This window comes from Astyanax mexicanus, chromosome 7 (genome assembly GCF_023375975.1).
Source record: "Astyanax mexicanus isolate ESR-SI-001 chromosome 7, AstMex3_surface, whole genome shotgun sequence".
Lineage (NCBI taxonomy): Eukaryota > Metazoa > Chordata > Actinopteri > Characiformes > Acestrorhamphidae > Astyanax > Astyanax mexicanus.
In genome coordinates, this window is record NC_064414.1 from 14,480,203 (window position 1) to 14,503,282 (window position 23,080).

At 38.8% G+C, this 23,080-nt stretch overlaps 2 protein-coding genes across 2 annotated transcripts; one reads left to right on the forward strand and one right to left on the reverse strand.

Annotated features, from left to right (window-relative positions):
- The first annotated feature begins 8,911 nt into the window (after window positions 1-8,911).
- On the forward strand, window positions 8,912-11,073 carry LOC125802986 (uncharacterized). Its single transcript, XM_049481585.1, has 2 exons — window positions 8,912-9,368; window positions 10,046-11,073. The coding sequence occupies exons 1-2, from the start codon at window positions 8,912-8,914 to the stop codon at window positions 11,071-11,073; spliced, it is 1,485 nt and encodes a 494-aa protein (XP_049337542.1).
- A 646-nt stretch (window positions 11,074-11,719) lies between these two features.
- Window positions 11,720-21,895, reverse strand: LOC125802929 (uncharacterized). The gene is made up of 4 exons (XM_049481306.1): window positions 21,676-21,895; window positions 13,631-13,829; window positions 13,442-13,538; window positions 11,720-12,745 (listed from the first exon to the last, which is right to left on the reverse strand). The coding sequence occupies exons 2-4, from the start codon at window positions 13,703-13,705 to the stop codon at window positions 11,835-11,837; spliced, it is 1,083 nt and encodes a 360-aa protein (XP_049337263.1). The 5' UTR covers window positions 13,706-13,829; window positions 21,676-21,895; the 3' UTR covers window positions 11,720-11,834.
- Window positions 21,896-23,080: the final 1,185 nt, after the last annotated feature.

The following is a 23,080-nucleotide window of genomic DNA, read 5'->3' on the forward strand; positions in this document are numbered from 1 at the left end:
CTGTAATGCCGTTTGGCTTAAAAAATGCACCAGCAACATTTCAAAGACTGGTAAGCATTGTTTTTTCAGATGTTCCACACTGTACAGCTTATTTGGATGATTTGATTTTGCATTCCGTCAATTGGGAAAGTCATGTTGAGCTGTTGGATACAGTTTTTCAACGTCTGTCTACTGCCTCTTTAACTCTGAATCTTGCTAAATGTGAGTTTGCACACGCTACAGTTACATACTTGGGGAAACAAGTAGGCCAGGGGCAAGTTCGTCCAGTTCACGCCAAGGTTCAAGCCATTGCAGAATTCCCTGTACCTTTATCACGCCGTGCTCTTCGTCGATTTTTGGGAATGGCTGGATACTATAGGTGTTTCTGTAAGAATTTTTCTTCTGTTGTTGAGCCCCTTACTACCCTATTGAGTCCCAAGCAATCTTTTAAATGGTCTGCTGAATGTCAAGCTGCATTTGAGCATGTGAACGCTTTGTTGTGTTCTTCTCCTGTTCTAGCTGCTCCAGATTTTAAGAAGCCATTCAGCTTGGAGGTCGATGCTAGTGCTGTAGGTGCAGGAGCTGTACTGTTACAGCCAGATGATGGGGGAGTTGGGAGAGTGGGAGTTGTTCACCCTCTGTGCTACTTCTCACGTAAGTTTAATTCCTACCAGTTGAAGTATTCAACTATTGAGAAAGAAGCACTAGCTTTGTTATGGGCACTCCAACATTTTGAGGTGTACGTTGGTTCATGTATGTCACCTGTAAAGGTATACACTGACCATAACCCCTTAGTGTTCCTGTCACGCATGTGTAATTCCAATCAGCGGTTGATGCGTTGGGCTTTATGTATGCAGGAATTTAATGTGGACATCATCCATAAGAAGGGCTCTGAGAACATTGTTGCTGACGCCCTATCTCGTGCAGACTGCACTTGATGGTGCATGATTTTCTTTTAGAACTTATTTTGGGAAGTTCTATCTTTTGTGGGGGGGTGTTACGTGCAAGTCTAGCCCTAGGGTGCTGGATATGTTCTGTATGCTCTCCCTCTCTGTGTGTGTTTTTTCATGTTTTTCTGCAGGTTGCAGTCCACCTGACCTTCATGGGAGGAGCCATGGGCTATAAAAACCTGCAGTCACCACCAAGATGGCGGCTAGAGCTCACACAGGAAGTGGGGCCTACTGTGTGTGCTTCTAGTTCCCCTGCTACCTTCACTACCACCTTCATTACTACTATCACTGCCATGTGCTTTATTCTGAGTGTTTGCTCTTGTAGTCATTCCTTAGGGAATATCTTTCAGTCCTGTTTGTGCCATACAAACTTATACCAATTTGAGGAGTCCAACAGGTAAGGTTAAGGCGCCTTATACATTTCCATCATGTAGCTGTCTTTGTGTATAGATACATTAGGTTAGCAGGCGGGTGCTTTTTTTGTACTTATGTTGTTAGTTTAAGTAGTAGTTTTTATTTTGTTCTTTTGTTTAGGATAAATAGTTTAGATTAAGTTTATGTTTTGTTTCTTTCTTTCCTTTGGCACCGTCACCGTTGGCTCCTCTTAGGCCTTAAGACTCTTAGGCCTTGGTATTGTTTAAAGTTGATGTTTGGCAGTTTTAAAATAAATCACTGATTGTGAAACATCTAATTCTGGTCTGGTCTCCTCACTTCCCTCCTGTTCCCTTTGTTGCAACCATTTTTAAAAACGAGCCAACTTGGGTTGTAACACTGCCCCATATAGGGTTGTGGGCGTTGAAGTCCCCCAGCATAAGAATAGGTGAGGGTAATTGTTCGATAAGGTTGTTCAAATCATGGTTTGAGCATTTGTATTTAGGAGGAAGATAAACAGAACATAAGGTTATAGTCTTGTGAAGGGAAATCCGGATAGCAGTGGCCTGGATGTTGGAAGTCAGAGAAATTGGACTGTGGATAACATTGCCCTTAACTAGGATAGCTGTGCCTCCCTGTGCATTGAGAGGTCCAAGACCAGAGTAAGTTGAGTAGCCCTTTAAAGGGGGAATAAGAGATGTATTTATCTTGATTTCTTGCAGGCAAAAGGCGACTGGGTCTATTTTTGCTGTCAGGCGTTGAATCTCTGCGAAATTAGCTCGAAGACCTCGACAGTTCCATTGAATGATCTTACTATGGGCCGTTATGTAGGGAGAATTAATGGGTTAGTCCGTTGTTTGGGCCTTGGGGATGGACTGCGGGGTTTGGGCTTTGCGGCTTCTAACATTTCAACATCTCTTACAACGTCTTTTCTTTTGTCGCTGTCTAGACTGGTGGAAACTTGTGTGGCTGCTTTTTTCTTTGTCTTGCCTCTTGTTTCAGTTGCATCCGTTTTACGGACTACATTTTCAACCTTCGGTTTATCAGCAGATCCCTTGATACAGGTCACTACCTTTGGGTTGTCATCCTTGATCCAGGTCAAATTTGTTTGAATCTCCCTACTCATAACTTTCTTAACTTTGGTGATCTCAGCAAATGTTTTCTCCATCCTGAAAACCGGAAGATTTTCAATTATTCTCCTTGCTTCAACATAGCTGACTTTTTGATGATGTCGAACTCTTTGTATCTCCTTTTCTTTTTGCCATACTGGACAGTCTTTGGCTGCAGCACTGTGTGAACACACATTTTTGTGGATTTTGGCATCCAGGTCCATGATCTTCCTCACCACAGTTGTAACAGATACTGCCATTTCTGCAGTTTGTAGCACCATGCCCATACTTCTGGCATTTATAACACCGTAATGGGTTTGGGACAAACAAATCAACTGGAGTTCTTAGGTATCCAATATTTATCTTATCTGGTGGGGTAGGTCGATTGAAAGTGATTATGTACGTATTTGTTCTAATAGTCGTATCTTGCCTTTTTATGATTACCCGCTTAACTTTAATAATTCCCTGTCCTTCCAATTCAGCCTCTATTTCTGCTTTGTCCATCCCCTCTAGCTCTTTAGTGCGAATCACACCCCTGCTGCTGTTCAAGAAGGGATGTAACTGAGCTCTGCATTTAACACCCACAAATTCTGAGATACAAAGGAAATTATCAACCTGAATTCTCTTGTCACATTCAACCAAGATTTGACCTGATCTCAACTTTCTCACATTCCTAACTGTGCCTGCAATACTTTGGATTGACTTCTGAATTGCAAAGGGCGAAAGTCTGGACAGAGGATAGTCCGGAGTTAGCGATTCCAAAAGGATGAACCGCTGCCAATTATCTATACTTGTACGACCAGCAACACAGTGATCATGGGTCTTATCCAAATCTATACATTTCCGTTTAACTGTTGTTTTATCCATATCGAAAAACACAAAGATTCATCGGTCCTACTCCCCACCCACCTCGGAGCCCAACTGGGGGGTGCTCCAGGCCGCGGAAATCCAGCAGCTCTGCACCAGGGCTATAGGAACGGTATACTCAGGCAGACATTAGATTTGTAAAGCTACCCAATTGACCCTCAGCCAGCGCCTTCGAGAGAAACTCCAAGGCAAGTCCTGACCAGCCGATTGATTGGAGCCACTCCAACCTCCCGTCTAGGCGAAGTCAGGGCCAAAGTGTCGTGTTGGAGAAATGGCAGCCTCAGCCACCAGTCCCCTCAAACACCAGGATCCCTTTCTCCGCCGACACGGGTCGCACCTCACGGCAAACAAGGCGCCTCATTGCCCGCCTTTTACGAGCGCCAGAGGGGGCGAGGACCTATTCTACCCCGGGTCCCCACGGGGGATTATGGACTGCAGCTAAAATCCCTTTTCTTTAAAATACTTTACTGTACTGTCCTCCAAATCCCAAAAAGAAACTCAGTATCTGACCCCTGCAGGAGTCAAAGCCAAAATGCCTTGTTTAAAGTCATCAACACAGTTATTAAACCACAAGGTCCTAAGCCTCAAGTTATTCACCAGTATATAAAGCTCTGTTTGGTTGTAGGTTGTAAAAGAAAGTCTGTATCTGAACCCCAGCTAAAACCCATGTTATGTTGTGTAGGGGTCTGTAAGACATTGTCATGTAGTGTGTACTGCTGCAAAAACATCTCTTCTGCTGTGTTTCTTGTAAGTCCTTGTCCTTTAGTGTCTTCCAAATAACACAAACAATCTCAGTATATGACCCACCAGAAATCGAACCCAAGCAATCTTAGCAAACTGTGCTATAGTGTCTTCCAGGTACCATAAAGAAACTCATTATCTGACCCCACAAGGAATAAAACCTAAACCACCATCTTCAAAATAGGAAACCCAACCACTACACCACAAGGTCACACGCATCCAGTTATTCAGTAGTTTATACAACTATGTCAAGTAGTATGTACTTCAGCTAACATCCATGCTCTGTAAAGCATGTTCTGTCCTGTAGCGTGTTCTAAAATCCACACAGAAACTCAATATCTGACCGCAATAAGAATCAAACCAAAGCCATCTTGATCAGAGTCAACAACCCAACAACTATAGCAAAAGGTAAGACTGCTCCAGCTATTTACCAGTGTAAAAACCTCTTTCCTGCAGTGTGGACTGCAGCTAAAATTCCTGTTCTGTTGTTTAAAGCACTGTATTGTACATCTTCCAAATCCCACAAAGAAACTCAGTATCTGACCCCACCAGGAATCAAACCCAAGCCACCATTAAACATCCCTACCACTAAAGCACTGGGTCACACTACTCAACCTTTCAACCATTGTATAAAGCTCTGTCCTGTAGTGTGTAGTGCAATAAAAATCCCTGGTCTGTTGTGTAAAGCACTGTCCTGTAGCGTCTTCCAAATCCTACAAAGGTTCCCAGTATCTGACCTCACCAGGAATCAAACCCAAGCCATCGTTTTTTTTACTACTACAACACTATGTCTCACTGCTCAACCTTTTAAAAACTGTATAAAGCTCTGGCCTGTAGTGTGCACTGCAGCTAAATCTCTGTTGTGTTGTGTAAAACCCTATCCTGTAGTGTCCTCTAAATCCCACAAAGAAACTCAGTATCTCACCCCTCCATGAATCAAATCAAAGCCACCAACGCAATCGCAACACTACAAGGTTAAACGCCTCCAGCAATTTACCAGTGCATAAAAATATGTCCTGCAGTGTGTACCATAGCTAAAATCACAGTTCTGTTGTGTATGGGTTATAAATCACTGTCCTGTAGTGTGTAATGCAGCTAAAATCCCTTTTCTGTTGTGTACGGGAATGCAAAACACTGCTGCCATAAATAATACAGTGCAGTACATAATACAGGACAGGACAGAGTTTTATAGACTGGTGAATGGCTGCAGACATGTGGACTTGTGGTGTAGTGGTTGGGTTGTTGATTCTCAAAACGAGATGGTTTAGGTTTGATTCCGGCTGGGGTTACATAATGAGTTTCTTTATAGGATTTGGAGGACATTACAGTGTTTTACAGAACAACTGATTTCTCTGCAGTATAAAGAACAGGCCAGAGTTTTATACACTAATGAATAACTGGAGTCTTAAGTCCTTGTGTTGTAGTGCTTGGGTTCTTGACTCTGTACAAGATGAGTTGGTTTGGATTCCTGGTGGGGTCAGATACTGAGTTTCTTTGTGGGATTTGGAGTATATTACAGGACAGTGTTTTACAAAAGAGGATTTTCGCTGCAGCACAAACTACAGCACAGTGTTTTACACAACAGAACAGGTGTTTTAGCTGCAGAACACACTACAGAACAAAGATTAATACACTGGTGAATAGATGGTGCATTGTGACCTTGTGGTGTAGTGGTTGGTTTGTTGACTTTTAACAAAATGGTTTGGGTTCGATTCCTGGGGGGGTCAGGGGGTCTTTTATGGATTTGGAGCACACTACAGGACAGTATTTCACACAGGAGAACATGGATTTTAACTGCAGTACACACTACAGGTTCATAGTTTTAAACAATGGTAAATAGGAAGTTGGAATTGGAAGACATGACAGTGTTTTACTAAAAATGGATTTTAGCTGCAGTGCACAATACAGGACAGAGTTTTATACACTGGTGACTAGCTGACTAGCTAGGGGTGTAGTTGTTTGGTTGATGACTCTAAACAAGGTGGCTTGGGTTAAATTCCTGGTGTGGTGAGATACTGACATTTTTGTGGTATTTGGAAGACATTACATGACAGAGATTTAGACACCTGTACACAACAGAACATGGGTTTTAAGTTTCATTCCAGGTGTGGTCAGATACTGACTTTCTTTGTGGGATTTGGAAGACGCAACAGGACAGGGTTTTAGACAACCATTAACAACAGAACAGGGGTTTTGGTAGCAGTACACACTACAGGACAGAGTTTTATAAACTGAAGAATAGCTGGAGCACCATGAACTAGTGGTGTAGTGGCTTGGTTGACGACTAGACACTAGACTACAGTGTTTTACACACCTGTAAATAAAATAGCAGAAATTGTAGCTGCAGTACACACTACTGGATAGAACTTTATATACTGGTGAATAACTTGTGGTTTAATGACTGTGTTGATGTCTCTAAACAAGTCGTCTTGGCTTTAACTCCTGGTGGGGTCAGATACTGAGTTTCTTTTTGGGATTTGGAAGACAGTACAGGACAGTATTTTACAGAACAGGGATTTTAGCTGCAGTCCATAATACAGGACAGAGTTTTATACACTGGTGAATTTCTGCAGCAGTGTGGTGTAGTGGTAGAGTTGTTGACTCTCAAAATGAGATGGTTTAGGTTCGATCCCAAATGGGGTCAGATACTTAGTTTGTTTTTGGGATTTGAAAGACCTTACAGAGCAGTGTTTCACAGAACAGGCATTTAAACTGCAGTACACAATACAGAACATAGTTTAATACACTAGTGAATAACTGGAGGCGTGTGACCTTGTGGTGTAGTGGTTGGGTCTCTCAACAAGCTGGCTTGGGTTGGTTTTCTATGGAGTAAGATTCTTAAGTTTCTTTTTGGGATTTGGAAGGCAGCACAGGAAAGTATTTTAGAAAACATGGATTTTAGCTACAGTACACAATACAGTGCAGAGTTTTATACACTGGTGAAAAACTGTTATAGTGTAATTTTGTGGTGAAGTGGTTGTGTTAATGTCTCTGAACAAGACGGCTTCAGATTCGGTGGCGTCAGATTCAGAATTGCTTTACAGGATTTGGAAGACGCTGCAGGACAGTGTTTTACAGAACAGGGATTTTAGCAGCAGTACACACTACAGGACAGAGTTTTATGCACTGCTGAATAACTGATGCTGTGAGTCCTAGTTGTGTAGTGGTTGGGTTGTTGCCTGTGGTCAAAGTGGCATGGGTTCGATTCCTGGTGGGGTTTGATACAGTTTTTTTGTGGGATTTGCAAGACACTAGCTAACTGTATTTTACACAAGACGGATTTTAGGTGCAATTCACACTAAAGGACAGTGTTATACACACTGGTGAGTAGATGGATCAATGTGACCTAGTGGACTCTGAACAAGATTGCCAGAGATTACTGATTTTCTTTGAGAGATTTCAAAGACAATACAGGACAGTTTCTAAACACCAGTACATAGGGGCTAGGGGTAGGGTCAAAATTTTGGCTAGGGTTAGGGTGAGAGTTTTAGCTAGGGTTAGGGCTAAAGTTTTGGCAAGGATTAGGCTTAGAGTTGTGGCTAGGGTTAAGGTTACAGTTGTGGCTAGGGCTATGCTTACAGTTTTGGCTATGCTTAGGGTTAGTGTTGTAGCTATGCTTAGTTTTACAGGTGAAGTCAGGGTGAGGGTTACAGTTGTGGATAGGGTTGGGGTTACATTTTTGGCTAGGTTAGGGGTGCAGTTGTAGCTTGCCTTAGTCTTAGAGCAGAAGCTAGGGTAAGGGTTACAGTTGTGGCTAGGGTCAAAGTTTTAGATAGGGTTAGGGTTACAGTTGTAGCTAGATTTAGGGTTACAGAATTGATTAGGGATAGGGTCAACGTTTTGGCTAGGGTCAGGGTTACAATTGCAACTATGCTTGTTCTTAACGGTGAAGATAGGTTGAGGCTAACTGGTGTGGCTAGGCTTATGGCTACAGTTGTGGCTAGGATTATGATCACAGCTGTAGTCATGCTTAGCGTAGCGGTTACTCAAAGTCAAGTCTAAAGCATTGAAATTAAATAACAACTTAAGTTCCATCTAGGTTCGTAAGGAGGGAGACAGTGAGCAGTGTCTGTCTGTAGTGAAAAGATGTAGATCTATTACAAACATTATATAATTTGGCCGGTCAAAATAAAAATTGAGAGCTCTCAAAAAAAATAAAAATAAAGAGTCTTAAATGAAAATGTGGGCCTAGTATTATTGTGTCCGTGTTCTTATCTGTATCCAATGTTAAGATGAATTGTTCGCAATCAAAAGGTTCCAAGGTGGTAGCTGATCAGCTTAAGTTCATTGTGTACGTAGCTAAGCCTTCCAGGATCCAGTGGGACTGACTCGCCATCAGAGTTGAACCTTCAAAAAAAAAACAATCTGCAGTACATAACAGCAGTGCGATACATCAATATTAAAATACATCTGTGCTCTCCACATTTCCCAACTATCACAAAATCAGAGAATATATATATGTACTTTTCATGTACACAACACAATATTACGATAAACTAACTCAATTAACTCTATATGAACTGAATCATAGCTCAACATTAAATGTACAAAATACAAAATCCCAAACAACATACTCCGATTGTTTTTTTTTAGAAAACAGCATAATATTTACTCTTATTATTTACTTTATAGTCAGTGAGATTCACCATATTGAAAACCATGCGGTCTGCTACTTCTTACTCACCAGAGCTCTTGAAACTCAGGAAAATATAAACCATCCACTCGTCTGAAGCAAAAAAAACAACTTAAAACAGCTCAGCAAAGTTGTATATGAGGATATCAACCAGTATTTTTGTTGTTTCGTAGTGAATGGGCCCTTTTCACATTTCCGGGTTTGGAATGCGGAAGTAAAAAATAGCAGGGTAAACAGAGCGGGTAGAACGTAGAGACAAAATGGAGCAGCATAGCAAGTGCTACTGTAGCGTGCCTTTTTGCTCAAACAGCAAACGTAAACATCCAAATTTAAGTTTCCATGACTTCCCAAAGGACACACGTTTACGTGGTAAATGGATTATAGCAATTAGGAGAGAGGAAAGTGCCACTTTCACGGTTCTGCGCGGCAGTACATATGTGTGTAGCCAGCACTTCAGGCCGGAGGAGCTATATGTAAAGGAGGGAGGAAGCAGGGCCAGACTAAAGAAGGGATCAGTTCCATCACAATTCGCCTGGAATGATTTTGGGAGTCGACATGAGGATCGTCTGACACCCTACGAGAGGGCAAGTACTCGTCTCGGTTTAAACACAGAAGCTGCCGCGGGACAGAGAGACGAGCTGGACGACCTGGAAGCTATGCTAACCGAGCCGAACGCTAATGCTACGGAGCATGATTACTGCCGTCCACCATCCCCTGGTGAGTAACTTTACAACTCTTATATCCATTTACACAATAAATACACAAGACAGCTACCTAAATAACCATTCGAATAATTAATAATTACCTGAGTAATTATTACTCAAGATTCCTTAAGATTCCTTACCTACCAAAATAACGTATTGGAGATACAATACATACTGAATAACAGTATGTCTAACCTTAGACTTCATACCTAAATAAAGTCTTAATATGCTATACTTACTTGAATAAAGTCTAAACTTACAATTCCTGACTGAATAGTCTTATGATGCAACACTTACCTGAATAAAGTCGTAATATGCAATACTTACCCGAATAAAGTCTAAGTATGCAATATTTATGTGAATAAAGTCTTAATATGCAATACTTGCCTAAATAAAGGCTAAATATTCAATACTTACCTGATAAAGGCTTAATTTGCAACGTTTACTTAAATTACTATCTCATGTCTGAGATATTATATGTTGTTTAAAATCCTTCCAAGCACAAGCATGGTTTATGTATTATACCAAAAAATACCGGTATTTGTTAGCTAAATGTTGCACAGTTAAAATATACCAATTTAGATAATTTATAATTGGTGTACAATTAAGGTCCTACAGAGTTTGACTTAAATTTTGTCAGGATATTCGTCAATATAAAACTTTAAGCTAATGTCTTTTTTTTTGTGATAGGCAAAGTGGACGCTGCAGTGGCACGGATAAGGGAGCTTGAGCAAAAAGTGGTTGAGCTGGAGAATGAAATCAAACAGCTTACACTCCTTGCAGACCAGCCTAAGCTCAACCATTTCTGCTCAACTGATGAAGAGTTCCGCTTCTTCACACGATTTCCCTCAGAAGAAGTCTTCATGTTGTTCTGGGAGTCTGTTGCACCATCAGCTTCAAGGATAGTTTACTGGACCAAGGCACAGAGGGAGGCTTATGGAACACCCAGTCCTCACCGTAAACTAGGCCTCATTGATGAATGTTTCCTGTTTCTTTGCCGTATTGCTGCTGGACTCAAGGAACAAGCTTTGGCTTCCATGTTCAAGGTCAGTTTGTCAACAGTAAGCCGCATCATCATAACATGGACCAGTTATTTTTACCTTGTTTTGGGCTCCCTACCTACATGGATGACCAGACAGCAGGTGCAAGCTACCATGCCTAAAAAATTCCGCCAGTACTGCCCAGAGGTCCGTGTGCTGATTGACTGCACAGAAGTCCGCTGTGAGACAGCAACATCACTCACCTTACAATCTGAAAGCTTTTCAAATTACAAAAATCACACAACATTTAAATCATTGGTTGGGGTAGCTCCCTGTGGCGTTATCACATTTGTTTCCAAGCTTTACACCGGATCCATCTCAGATCAGGAACTAACCCGGAGGTCTAACTTCATCAGGCTTCTGCAACCAGGAGATAAAGTGATGGCTGACAAGGGCTTTCAGATAAAAGGGATGCTGGCAGAAGTAGGGGCCACCCTCATCATTCCCCCCTTCAAGAGGTCTGTGCAGTTCACCAAGGAAGATGCTGAGAAGACCCAAGCAATAGCACGTCTAAGAGTGCTGGTGGAAAGGGCAATCCGCAGAGTGAAGGAGTACCACATCTGGGACGGAGTTGTTCCACTTTCCCTCACAGGCTCAGTCAACCAACTTTGGGCAGTTTGTTGCCTGATGTCCAACTACCAGGGTCCCCTTGATATCATGGACGATAAACCTGTTTGAATGTTTTTATATATTTCAGAAATGTTTAGTCCAAATTTCAGATTTTTCTGTTTTTTTTAATCAATTCTGTACAAAGTTCTGCTTAAATGTTTTAGCCTTTACTTACCACATTTCTTAATTACCCACTCGAGCTACTGTAGTTTCTCTTAAATGTTCGTGTTTCTGATGTCTTATTGTCCAAAGAATGTTTTTATATTGACGTTGCTTCTGTTAAACAATGGAAATGAAAAGTGCTACATAAGGCAATTATTTTTGTTAGATTTTTCAAATTTATGAGTGTTTATAAACATAATAAATGAAATGCATTTAATTCTCTTGTCCCTGGTGCTTTGTATTTGTCTTATATGTAGACAAAGTTATAGATTATTTGGTTACGACTGTATTCATTGGACATACCATTGCAGGAAATACAGTATTCTAAATATACTGATTATAAACAATATAGCCATTTGTCAGAATTAATGCATTCTTTGAAGCACAAACAAAATATTATGTTTACCCCAAAATATCCTGATTTTTGAAGTTCATTAAAATGTAAAATAGTTACATGACACCCAATTCAAATAGATTAATACAGTAAACAAAATGTCAAAAAACTGAAATGTTTTCTCTGCTGGCTTTGTGCTACATAAAAAGACAATTCAAGCAAAGAATATAAATTTATTAAGAACAATCCATATTTTCACAAAAAAACAACAAACTACAACAGAACCAATTAAACAATCTTAACTTTGTATGCATCTACACTTTATCTTTTATGTTTAGGTAGACATCCATGTATACATCTCTCTCATCGATGTTATAAGTCCCTGGTCCCGCAAAATTCTCTGAATGGTGACATCATTATGAGTATCTGTGATGAAGTCACACCACTGAAGACCAGTTATGGCAAGTTGCCCCTGTACCTGCCAGAAGTACTTGTGAGAGGGTTTCAGTGTTGCCTCACCTGCAACAACTTTAAGGTGTTTAACCTCCAGAACTGATGCCACATTGCAGCACTTCACTTCTGCCAGCCCAAATGGTGGTGACGCTGTAGGGTCATAAACCCTTGCATCTGGGCTTGCCCCAAGATAAGGTGCATCTGGATGGATGATGACTCCACAAGGTAGTACTGACACATTACGTGCATCAGAGTACTGTTTTAACACATCAGACTCTAGTTCCTGTCCTCTTTTCATGTCCCTGGTTTGTGGCGTACCTTTAAGTATTCTTGTTGCCAGAGCTTGAGATGAAGATTTTCCACAGACATGGCACACCTCGCGAAATCTGCTTGCTGTGATGCGGGGCCGACGCACCTCAAACCAAAGCTGTGAGGAAGACTGCTGCCGTGTTCTCTCTTCTATCATGGCTGCTTGTGGGGTGGTCACTTGGAGGCTTTCCAGGTGACATTTCTGTTTGTAGTTGGGCGTGAAATCAAATTTGGACTGGAATCTGTAATTCTCTATTGGCAGTTGAGGGTATTTTGGGGCATCAGGGTGCTTGATTACCTCACTTTCACTTTCAGATGGGCACTGGTATGACAAAACCGAACCATATGGCACAGGACCAAATTTGGAGTCTACCATGAGCAGATCTTCATCCCGATTCAGAAGAAACTTGCATACTCCAGGCTGTGGGCGCATGTTTCTCATCTTCTCTGCAAGTTCCAACATGTGAGGGTCAGGAAAGGGGCCTATAAAACAAAAGACAAAATTAACAGATAAGGTTAGTTGAGACATCTGTGACTTGTTCAGTAGTTTCTTTGGTAAGCAATGTATCTTTAGGCTTATATTTAGGTAAGTATTTTATCATTTTTAGCCAGTAATTCAGATAAGTATTGTATCATATGTAAACTGCTATTCAGGTAAGTATTGTATCATATGTTTGTCTGTTGTTCAGGTAAGTGGTAGATGTTTATTCAGGTGAGTATTGTATCATATGTAGACTGCTATTCAGGTAAGTATTGTATCATATGTAAACTGCTATTCAGGTAAGTATTGTATCATATGTAGACTGCTATTCAGGTAAGTATTGTATCATATGTAGACTGCTATTCAGGTAAGTATTGTATCATATGTAAACTGCTATTCAGGTAAGTATTGTATCATATGTAGACTGCTATTCAGGTAAGTATTGTATCATATGTAGACTGTTATTCAGGTAAGTATTGTATCGTATATTTGTCTGTTGTTCAGGTAAGAAGTAAATGTTCATTCAGGTGAGTATTGTATCATATGTAGACTGTTATTCAGGTAAGTAGTAGATCTTATGTAGACTGTTACAGATCTACTATATGTGTACTCTCCACAAAAAGACTGTTTTCACAATGGCTTATTTATTTGTATTAAAACACCTTTATATATTACACATAACACGGTTTTCAGCTTACCTGGATACGCTTGATAAAGTGTGGACTTCACCCCTGTTCTGCTGGTGGATTTAGGTTTACGAACTTCCATGTCACATGTTGATTCGGGTTGTATTCCCTGAAAATTAATGTTTTTAATTAATCACAATGTTTCATACTAGTAATGAGTATGAACAAAAAATAAATTATGCCATCCTTCTTGAGTCTTACCTGAGTCCTTGGCCTGTGCCAAGTTTGCAAGGTGCTGGTGCAGGCTACTGGGAGAGGGACTGTTTTAAAGCCCATGGTGCTGTAATGGGCACTCTGATAAAAGCAGAGCCACAGTATGATTACAAAAGGCCTTCCCCGCAACACATGTGCACAATGTCTTCATTACCTCCACCGGAACCTGGGTGGCATGAAGAGTTACCTGTAATGCAAAGCACAGACATACTGTCAGCTCTGAAAACATCTTTTAAAAAAGTACAAAAAGTACCAAACGTACATATCTATATTTTAGCCATTCACAATTACTATGACATCTGTAACCTCTTGGCTGACCCTAAACTTACAATCTACCTGAATAAGTTAACCTCCTAAAAACCAAAAATTTAATATGATGGACAAATGGGAAAATTAACATTTAACCTTCACATTCTAACAGTGGCTGGTAGATTTGCTTCACTACAGATGACTAACTTTGGCCACTGGCTTAACCTACCTAGTGGGAAGCTTACAACACATAGAATCATCCTAGGCTTAACTGAACTGTTTCACCTACGTACAAGATAACTAGGGTTAAATGTGATTTACTATTAATGTGTCTCCCTGTCGATTAACCTTCCTATCTAAAACACCTGCACTGTGTGGGGCTCCTCATTTTTCCTCATCGACCGATACGAGGCTGAAGTTGGTTTGATATTCGCAGCTCCAGATTCGTTTGGCTCGATATTCCCAGCCTCGTATTCCCCGGCTGAAGTTGGTTTGATATTCGCAGCTGCCGCTTCACTGAACCACCGTGAACTAAAGGGAGCGTTCACAAACACCCGCTGTTTATATTAAACACCTCACAGATCAACACTGAAGGAGATAGAATGAAGAAAAGCAGTACATCTGTTTATTAACAATGTAAATATACAATATATTATTAAATATAATTTTGTATATTGTAAAATATTTATTTTAATTACTGAATTTATAATTATATATTACAATAAATAATTAAATATTTATTTAATAAAATTATATTTTAAAAGCCATTGCGATCAAAAAATATGAGGCAGATGTTCAAGTGTGATTTTGAAGAACTTTTTCATGTTGGGCCAGAACAAATACACATGATCTGAAGAGTACTAGTCTTCTACTTTAAGAAAAACCTGGAATAAGCCTGGCCCAAGCTGATTTTATACTTTAAAATGAACTGGCAAACTTTGAAAGACTTTTTCATCTTGGGCCAGAACACATACACATCAGATGAAGAGAACTACTCTCCCACTTTGAGGAAAACCTGGAATTAGCCTGGCCCAAGCTGATTTTATACTTTAAAATTAACTGGCAACATAGTATACCAATCCATAATGCACATTTTTTTTTATGTAAAGCTGATGTTCTAGTGTGATTTTGAAGGACTTTTTAATCTTGGGCCAGACCAAATACACATGATCTGAAGAGTACTAGTCTTCTACTTTAAGGAAAACCTGGAATTAGCCTGGCCCAAGCTGATTTTATACTTTAAAATTAACTGGCAACATGGCCTACCGATCCATAATGCACAAAAAAATTGAATATAAAGCTGATGTTCTAGTGTGATTTTGAAGGACTTTTTAATCTTGGGCCAGACCAAATACACATGATCTAAAGAGTACTAGTCTTCTACTTTAAGGAAAACCTGGAAATAGCTTGGCCCAAGCTGATTTTATACATTAAAATGAACTGGCAACATGGAATACCGATCCATAAAGCACAATTTTTTTATGTAAAGCTGATGTTCCAGTGTGATTTTGAAGGACTTTTTCATCTTGGGCCAGACCAAATACACATGATCTGAAGAGTACTAGTCTTCTTCTTTAAGGAAAACCTGGAATTAGCCTGGCCCGAGCTGATTTTATACTTTAAAATTAACTGGCAACATGGCCTACCGATCCATAATGCACCAAAAAATTTACAATTGTTTTTATGTAAAGCTGGTGTTCTAGTGTGATTTTGAAGGACTTTTTAATCTTGGGCCAGAACAAATACACATGATCTGAAGAGAACTAGTCTTCTACTTTAAGGAAAACCTGGAATTAGCCTGGCCCGAGCTGATTTTATACTTTAAAATTAACTGGCAACATAGCATACCGATCCATAATGCACAATTTTTTTTATGTAAAGCTGATGTTCCAGTGTGATTTTGAAGGACTTTTTCATATTGGGCCAGACCAAATACACATGATCTAAAGAGTACTAGCCTTCTACTTTAGGGAAAGCCTGGAATTAGCCTGGCCCAAGCTGATTTTATACTTTAAAATTAACTGGCAACATGGCCTACCGATCCATAATGCACAAAAGAATTGAATATAAAGCTGATGTTCTAGTGTGATTTTGAAGGACTTTTTAATCGTGGGCCAGACCAAATACACATGATCTAAAGAGTACTAGTCTTCTACTTTAAGGAAAACCTGGAAATAGCCTGGCCCAAGCTGATTTTATACTTTAAAATGAACTGGCAACATGGAATACCGATCCATAATGCACAATTGTTTTTATGTAAAGCTGATGTTCTAGTGTGATTTTGAAGGACTTTTTAATCTTGGGCCAGACCAAATAGACATGATCTAAAGAGTACTAGTCTTCTACTTTAGGGAAAGCCTGGAATTAGCCTGGCCCAAGCTGATTTTATACTTTAAAATTAACTGGCAACATGTAATAACGATCCATAATGCACAAAGAAATTGAATATAAAGCTGATGTTCTAGTGGGATTTTGAAGGACTTTTTAATCTTGGGCCAGACCAAATACACATGATCTGAAGAGTACTAGTCTTCTTCTTTAATGAAAACCTGGAAATAGCCTGGCCCAAGCTGATTTTATACTTTAAAATGAACTGGCAACATGTAATAACGATCCATAATGCACAAAGAAATTGAATATAAAGCTGATGTTCTAGTGTGATTTTGAAGGACTTTTTAATCTTGGGCCAGAACAAATACACATGAACTGAAGAGAACTAGTCTTCTACTTTAAGAAAAACCTGGAAATAGCCTGGCCCGAGCTGATTTTATACTTTAAAATGAACTGGCAACATAGCATACCGATCCATAATGCACAATTTTTTTTATGTAAAGCTGATGTTCAAGTGTGATTTTGAAGGACTTTTTCATCTTGGGCCAGACCAAATACACATGATCTGAAGAGTACTAGTCTTCTTCTTTAAGGAAAACCTGGAATTAGCCTGGCCCAAGCTGATTTTATACTTTAAAATTAACTGGCAACATGGAATACCGATCCATAATGCACAAAAAAATTGAATATAAAGCTGATGTTCTAGTGTGATTTTGAAGGACTTTTTAATCTTGGGCCAGAACAAATACACATGATCTGAAGAGTACTAGTCTTCTACTTTAAGAAAAACCTGGAATTAGCCTGGCCCAAGCTGATTTTATACTTTAAAATGAACTGGCAACATGGAATACCGATCCATAAAGCACAATTTTTTTATGTAAAGCTGATGTTCCAGTGTGATATTGAAGGACTTTTTCATCTTGGGCCAGGCCAAATACACATGATCTGAAGAGTACTAGTCTTCTTCTTTAAGGAAAACCTGGAATTAGCCTGGCCCGAGCTGATTTCATACTTTAAAATTAACTGGCAACATGGCCTACCGATCCATAATGCACAATTTCTTTTATGTAAAGCTGATGTTCCAGTGTGATTTTGAAGGACTTTTTCATATTGGGCCAGACCAAATACACATGATCTAAAGAGTACTAGTCTTCTACTTTAGGGAAAGCCTGGAATTAGCCTGGCCCAAGCTGATTTTATACTTTAAAATTAACTGGCAACATGGCCTACCGATCCATAATGCACAAAAAAATTGAATATAAAGCTGATGTTCCAGTGTGATTTTGAAGGACTTTTTCATCTTGGGCCAGACCAAATACACATGATCTAAAGAGTACTAGTCTTCTACTTTAAGGAAAGCCTGGAAATAGCCTGGCCCGAGCTGATTTTATACTTTAAAATGAATTGGCAACATGACATTAAAGCCATTTTGCACAGAAATAATGAATATAAAGCATTGATTTTGAGAATACCAGAACTCTTCATCTGATGTGTATTTGGTCTGAAAAAAAAATCCAAAATCATACTGGAATATCAGCTTTAAATAATATTTTTTTTGTGCTGCCATGTTGCCAATTAATTGTGCAGTCTAAAATCAGCTCGGGCCAGGCAAATCCCAAAATTTCCTTAAAGTAGAAGACTAGTACTCTTTAGATCATGTGTATTTGGTCTGGCCCAAGATTAAAAAAATCTTCAAAATTGTACTGGAACATCAGCTTTACATAAAAACAATTGTGCATTATGGATCGGTATTCCATGTTGCCAGTTAATTTTAAAGTATAAAATCAGCTTGGGCAAGGCTAATTCCAGGTTTTCCTTAAAGTAGAAGACTAGTTCTCTTCAGATCATGTGTATTTGTTCTGGCCCAAGATTAAAAAGTCCTTCAAAATCACACTAGAACATCAGCTTTACATAAAAACAATTGTAAATTTTTTTGTGCATTATGGATCGGTAGGCCATGTTGCCAGTTAATTTTAAAGTATAAAATCAGCTCGGGCCAGGCTAATTCCAGGTTTTCCTTAAAGAAGAAGACTAGTACTCTTCAGATCATGTGTATTTGGTCTGGCCCAAGATGAAAAAGTCCTTCAAAATCACACTGGAACATCAGCTTTACATAAAGAAAATTGTGCATTATGGATCGGTATGCTATGTTGCTAGTTCATTTTAAAGTATAAAATCAGCTCAGGCCAGGCTAATTCCAGGTTTTCCTTAAGGTAGAAGACTAGTTCTCTTCAGATCATGTGTATTTGGTCTGGCCCAAGATTAAAAAGTCCTTTAAAATCACACTAGAACATCAGCTTTATATTCAATTTCTTTGTGCATTATGGATCGTTATTACATGTTGCCAGTTAATTTTAAAGTATAAAATCAGCTTGGGCCAGGATAATTCCAGGCTTTCCCTAAAGTAGAAGGCTAGTACTCTTTAGATCATGTGTATTTGGTCTGGCCCAATATGAAAAAGTCCTTCAAAATTACACTGGAACATCAGCTTTACATAAAAAAAAATGTGCATTATGGATCGGTATGCTATGTTGCCAGTTAATTTTAAAGTATAAAATCAGCTCGGGCCAGGCTAATTCCAGGTTTTCCTTAAAGTAGAAGACTAGTTCTCTTCAGATCATGTGTATTTGGTCTGGCCCAAGATTAAAAAGTCCTTTAAAATCACACTAGAACATCAGCTTTATATTCAATTTGTTTGTGCATTATGGATCGTTATTACATGTTGCCAGTTCATTTTAAAGTATAAAATCAGCTCGGGCCAGGCTAATTCCAGGTTTTTCTTAAAGTAGAAGACTAGTTCTCTTCAGATCATGTGTATTTGTTCTGGACCAAGATTAAAAAGTCCTTCAAAATCACACTAGAACATCAGCTTTATATTCAATTTCTTTGTGCATTATGGATCGTTATTACATGTTGCCAGTTCATTTTAAAGTATAAAATCAGCTTGGGCCAGGCTAATTCCAGGTTTTACTTAAAGTAGAAGACTAGTACTCTTCAGATCATGTGTATTTGGTCTGGCCCAAGATTAAAAAGTCCTTCAAAATCACACTAGAACATCAGCTTTAAATTAAACTTTTTTGTGCCTTATGGATCGGTATGCCATGTTGCCAGTTAATTTTAAAGTATAAAATCAGCTTGGGCCAGGCTAATTCCAGGCTTTCCCTAAAGTAGAAGACTAGTACTCTTCAGATCATGTGTATTTGGTCTGGCCCAAGATTAAAAAGTCCTTCAAAATCACACTAGAACATCAGCTTTAAATTCAACTTTTTTGTGCCTTATGGATCGGTATGCCATGTTGCCAGTTAATTTTAAAGTATAAAATCAGCTTGGGCCAGGCTAATTCCAGGTTTTCCTTAAAGTAGAAGACTAGTACTCTTCAGATCATGTGTATTTGGTCTGGCCCAAGATGAAAAAGTCCTTCAAAATCACACTGGAACATCAGCTTTACATAAAAAAATTGTGCTTTATGGATCGGTATTCCATGTTGCCAGTTCATTTTAAAGTATAAAATCAGCTTGGGCCAAGCTATTTCCAGGTTTTCCTTAAAGTAGAAGACTAGTACTCTTTAGATCATGTGTATTTGGTCTGGCCCAAGATTAAAAAGTCCTTCAAAATCACACTAGAACATCAGCTTTATATTCAATTTTTTTGTGCATTATGGATCGGTAGGCCATGTTGCCAGTTCATTTTAAAGTATAAAATCAGCTTGGGCCAGGCTAATTCCAGGTTTTTCTTAAAGTTATATAAATTTATTTTATTTCACTTTGCTATTATATCTGAAAAATAAAGCACATTGTCAGCCTCTGGTGCTGCCCGTCAATTATATAAAACTTAAAACATGCACAGAAATATAAAGCTATATTTTATAATTCGATTCTTTTCGCCAGGGCAAATTTATTAAAATTATAAATATGTTAATTTATTAATTAAAATCTCGTCCAGTGCTCCAGAATATTAGCCACGCAAAGCCAGCTTAGCGCAGCGCGTGGCATTGCGCGCGGCATTGCCCGCATAATAACCTCTGTCTTCTAAAATAAACGTTTTAATAAATAAGGTCGGAGAAGTGTAGTAAAATTAGTGCTATTAAACTTACTAAAGCTAATAAATGTACTGATAATTAATCAAGATAAATCAGACAAAATGCGCTGCGCCTCTCTCTCGCTCTCTTTCGCAGCGCGGAGCTGAATTCAGCGCGAGGCTACAGGAACTCAGTTCAGTTGAATAAAAATAAGTATGGGCCTGTAAGTACAAGCAAAGGACCTGTAAGTAAATATAGTCAAATATAAAGTATAGTTTGAGGTTTTGGTGAGCTGTTTTCATGATTTGAAACTGAAACTAACTGAAACTTTGATTATTCTGCAGAAAGCCTGGGTTATTTTAAACGAACTTTTAATGAGTTTATATTTTATATTTTTTATTTATTCATTTAAATTATTTTTCTTCTTTTATTAATCAAATCATTAAATATATATCTTCATAAGATATAATTTTTTTCCCTTTTATGTCAATTTTTATGATCTTTTTTTAAGGTCCTATTTTTCCTTTTTTACGTATATATTTTATTCGTCTATAATAAATGTCAGTTTTTATTCCTATTTTTTATATATATTATTAATCCCTTTTAAACTGTTAATGCTCAGCGGCACTGTAAATGAGGGTCCCTATCCAGTGTGAATAACCGATTGCTTGTTTAATATTCAGTGTTGCAAAACCAGTTTTTACATAAACAATAAACAGAATAAAAAATAAAATTATTTTATTTTATTTAAGCTGCTGGTGTTTCTTTCGCAGCCTGACGCGCAGTCATTTTTCTATGCGCTCTCCTTCTGTAAAACGGACAACCCGTAGAGTCCACGTCGCCTCAGCCACCTGCGAGTCCATGTACGTCTCTTCCGTGGACTTTCAGCGCACAACAGGGCACAAATAAGCAAAGCTAAGCGCTTTCTTTTGCAAGGCGTTGTGTTGAAGCGAGAGTTTGTACGCAAAGAAAGCTCCGCCTACGGGCTGCGTTTAGACGTGCAGTGTAAGCTCCCCCGTCGCAGCAGGTCAGTCGGACCGTACAGTGTGTGCAGATGAATCGCAGGCGTTGTTCATACACGACAAACGATTCAAACGTGCTGTTTGAGCTCTCCAGAACGCATCCGATTAAAAAAATCGCACAGTGTCCGCCTGGCTTTACTGTAACTCCCTCAGGCATCGTGTTTGAAACTGTATATACAAGGGGAAAACAGTTCTGTCTTCTATCCAACTCAAAGCCTAAAATAAGCACATTAGATCCTGGGCAGTAGCTACAGTACTTGTTAAAACAGAAAAGAAAACATTAACTAAACAGCTACTTGGCGTTATTTTACGTACTGTCACTGTTATCTATCTAAATCAGCTAGCTCGCTAGTTAGCTTAGTTAACCTAACTGGATTGGAAGCCTCGCTTACTTGTATAAAATAACTACTTACCCTCGAACTGGAAGATGTATTCTTCGAAAAATAGCTTGTAAGCCTTTTCAGCCTTGGATGTTTTAGCTACTGATACCTCATTTATGATCCGGGAGATGTCGGAGAAAGAAATCCGTGGAAGATTGTGCAGAGACTTAGTAAACTCCATTGTAGCGCCGCTGTGTTTACCCTGCTAAACGAAACCGGAAACACGTCATCAAGCTCTGTGAAAAGGGCAGATTCAATCGAATTGTCTCACTCAATGCGTTCACCAGTGTAGTCTCTGAAAAAGGAAATAAAAAAAACCCAGCGCCCCCTAGAGGAAACAAAAAGGCACAGCAGGGAAATTTCAGAATAAAGGTCTTACTGAAACTAATGACAAAAAATAAAATAAAATGAAATTATATAAATTATGTTCTTATCTATCTTTTTAATATTTATTTTAGTTAATCTGTGTATTTATTAATATTTAATTGTAGTAACCAAAACTACATAGGTTACATTAGTCTTACAGGTGAAGCTAGGGTGAGGGTTACAGTTGTGACTAGGGTTAAGGTTACAGTTTTGGCTAGGGGTACGGTCAAAATTTTGGCTAGGGTTAGGGTTACAGTTTTAGCTAGGCTTAGTCTTACAGGTGATTCTAGGGTGAGGCTTACTGTTGTGGCTGGGGTTAGGTTTAAAGTTTTGTCTAGGTTGAAGGTTACAGTTGTATCTAGGCTTAGTCTTTAAGGTAAAGTTAGGGTGAGGGTTACAGTTGTGGCTAGGGTTAGGGTTGCCGTTTTGCGTAGGCTTACGGTTATAGTTGTAGCTAGTCTTAGTCTTACAGGTGAAGCTAGGGTGACGGTTACAGTTGTGGCTAGGTTTAGTGTTACAGTTATGGCTAGAGTTAGGTTTACAGTTTTAGTCTTTCTAAGTTTTTTTATTGGTCTCAAAATGTTTCGAAGGTTTTTTTGGGTAAAAATATTATTAGGTCCCAAAATTTTTTGTATTTTTTTTTGGGTCAAAATTGTTTTGGGTCCCAAAATTTTTCCAAGTTTTTTTTGGGCCCCAAAATTTTTCCAAGTTTTTTTTGTCTCAAAATTTGTCGAAGATTTTTTTGGGTCAACATTTTTTTGGTTCCCCAAAATTTTTTGATGATTTTTTTGGGGTCAAAATTGTTTGGGTCCAAAAGTTTTTTTGTTGTCTCAAAATTTTTCGAAGATTTTTTTTGGGTCAAAATTTTTGGGGTCCAAAATTTTTTGAGGATTTTTTTGAGCACAATTTTTTTTGGGTGCCAAAGTCTTTTGAAGATTTTTTTGGGATAACATTTTTTTGGGTCCCAAAATTTTTTGAAGATTGTTTTTGGGTCAAAATTTTTTTTGGTCCCAAAATTTTTTTTGGTCCCAAAATTTTTTTGAGCCCAATTTTTTTTGGGTCCCAAAGTTTT

Coding starts and splice junctions, on each gene's coding strand:
- LOC125802986 (XM_049481585.1), top strand. CDS start 8,912: ATGGAGCAGCATAGCAAGTGCTACTGTAGCGTGCCTTTTTGCTCAAAC. Junction 9,369..10,045: donor CTGCCGTCCACCATCCCCTG/GTGAGTAACTTT, acceptor TTTTTGTGATAG/GCAAAGTGGACGCTGCAGTG.
- LOC125802929 (XM_049481306.1), bottom strand. CDS start 13,705: ATGGGCTTTAAAACAGTCCCTCTCCCAGTAGCCTGCACCAGCACCTTG. Junction 13,539..13,630: donor GGCACAGGCCAAGGACTCAG/GTAAGACTCAAG, acceptor ATTAATTTTCAG/GGAATACAACCCGAATCAAC. Junction 12,746..13,441: donor ACTTTATCAAGCGTATCCAG/GTAAGCTGAAAA, acceptor TTTGTTTTATAG/GCCCCTTTCCTGACCCTCAC.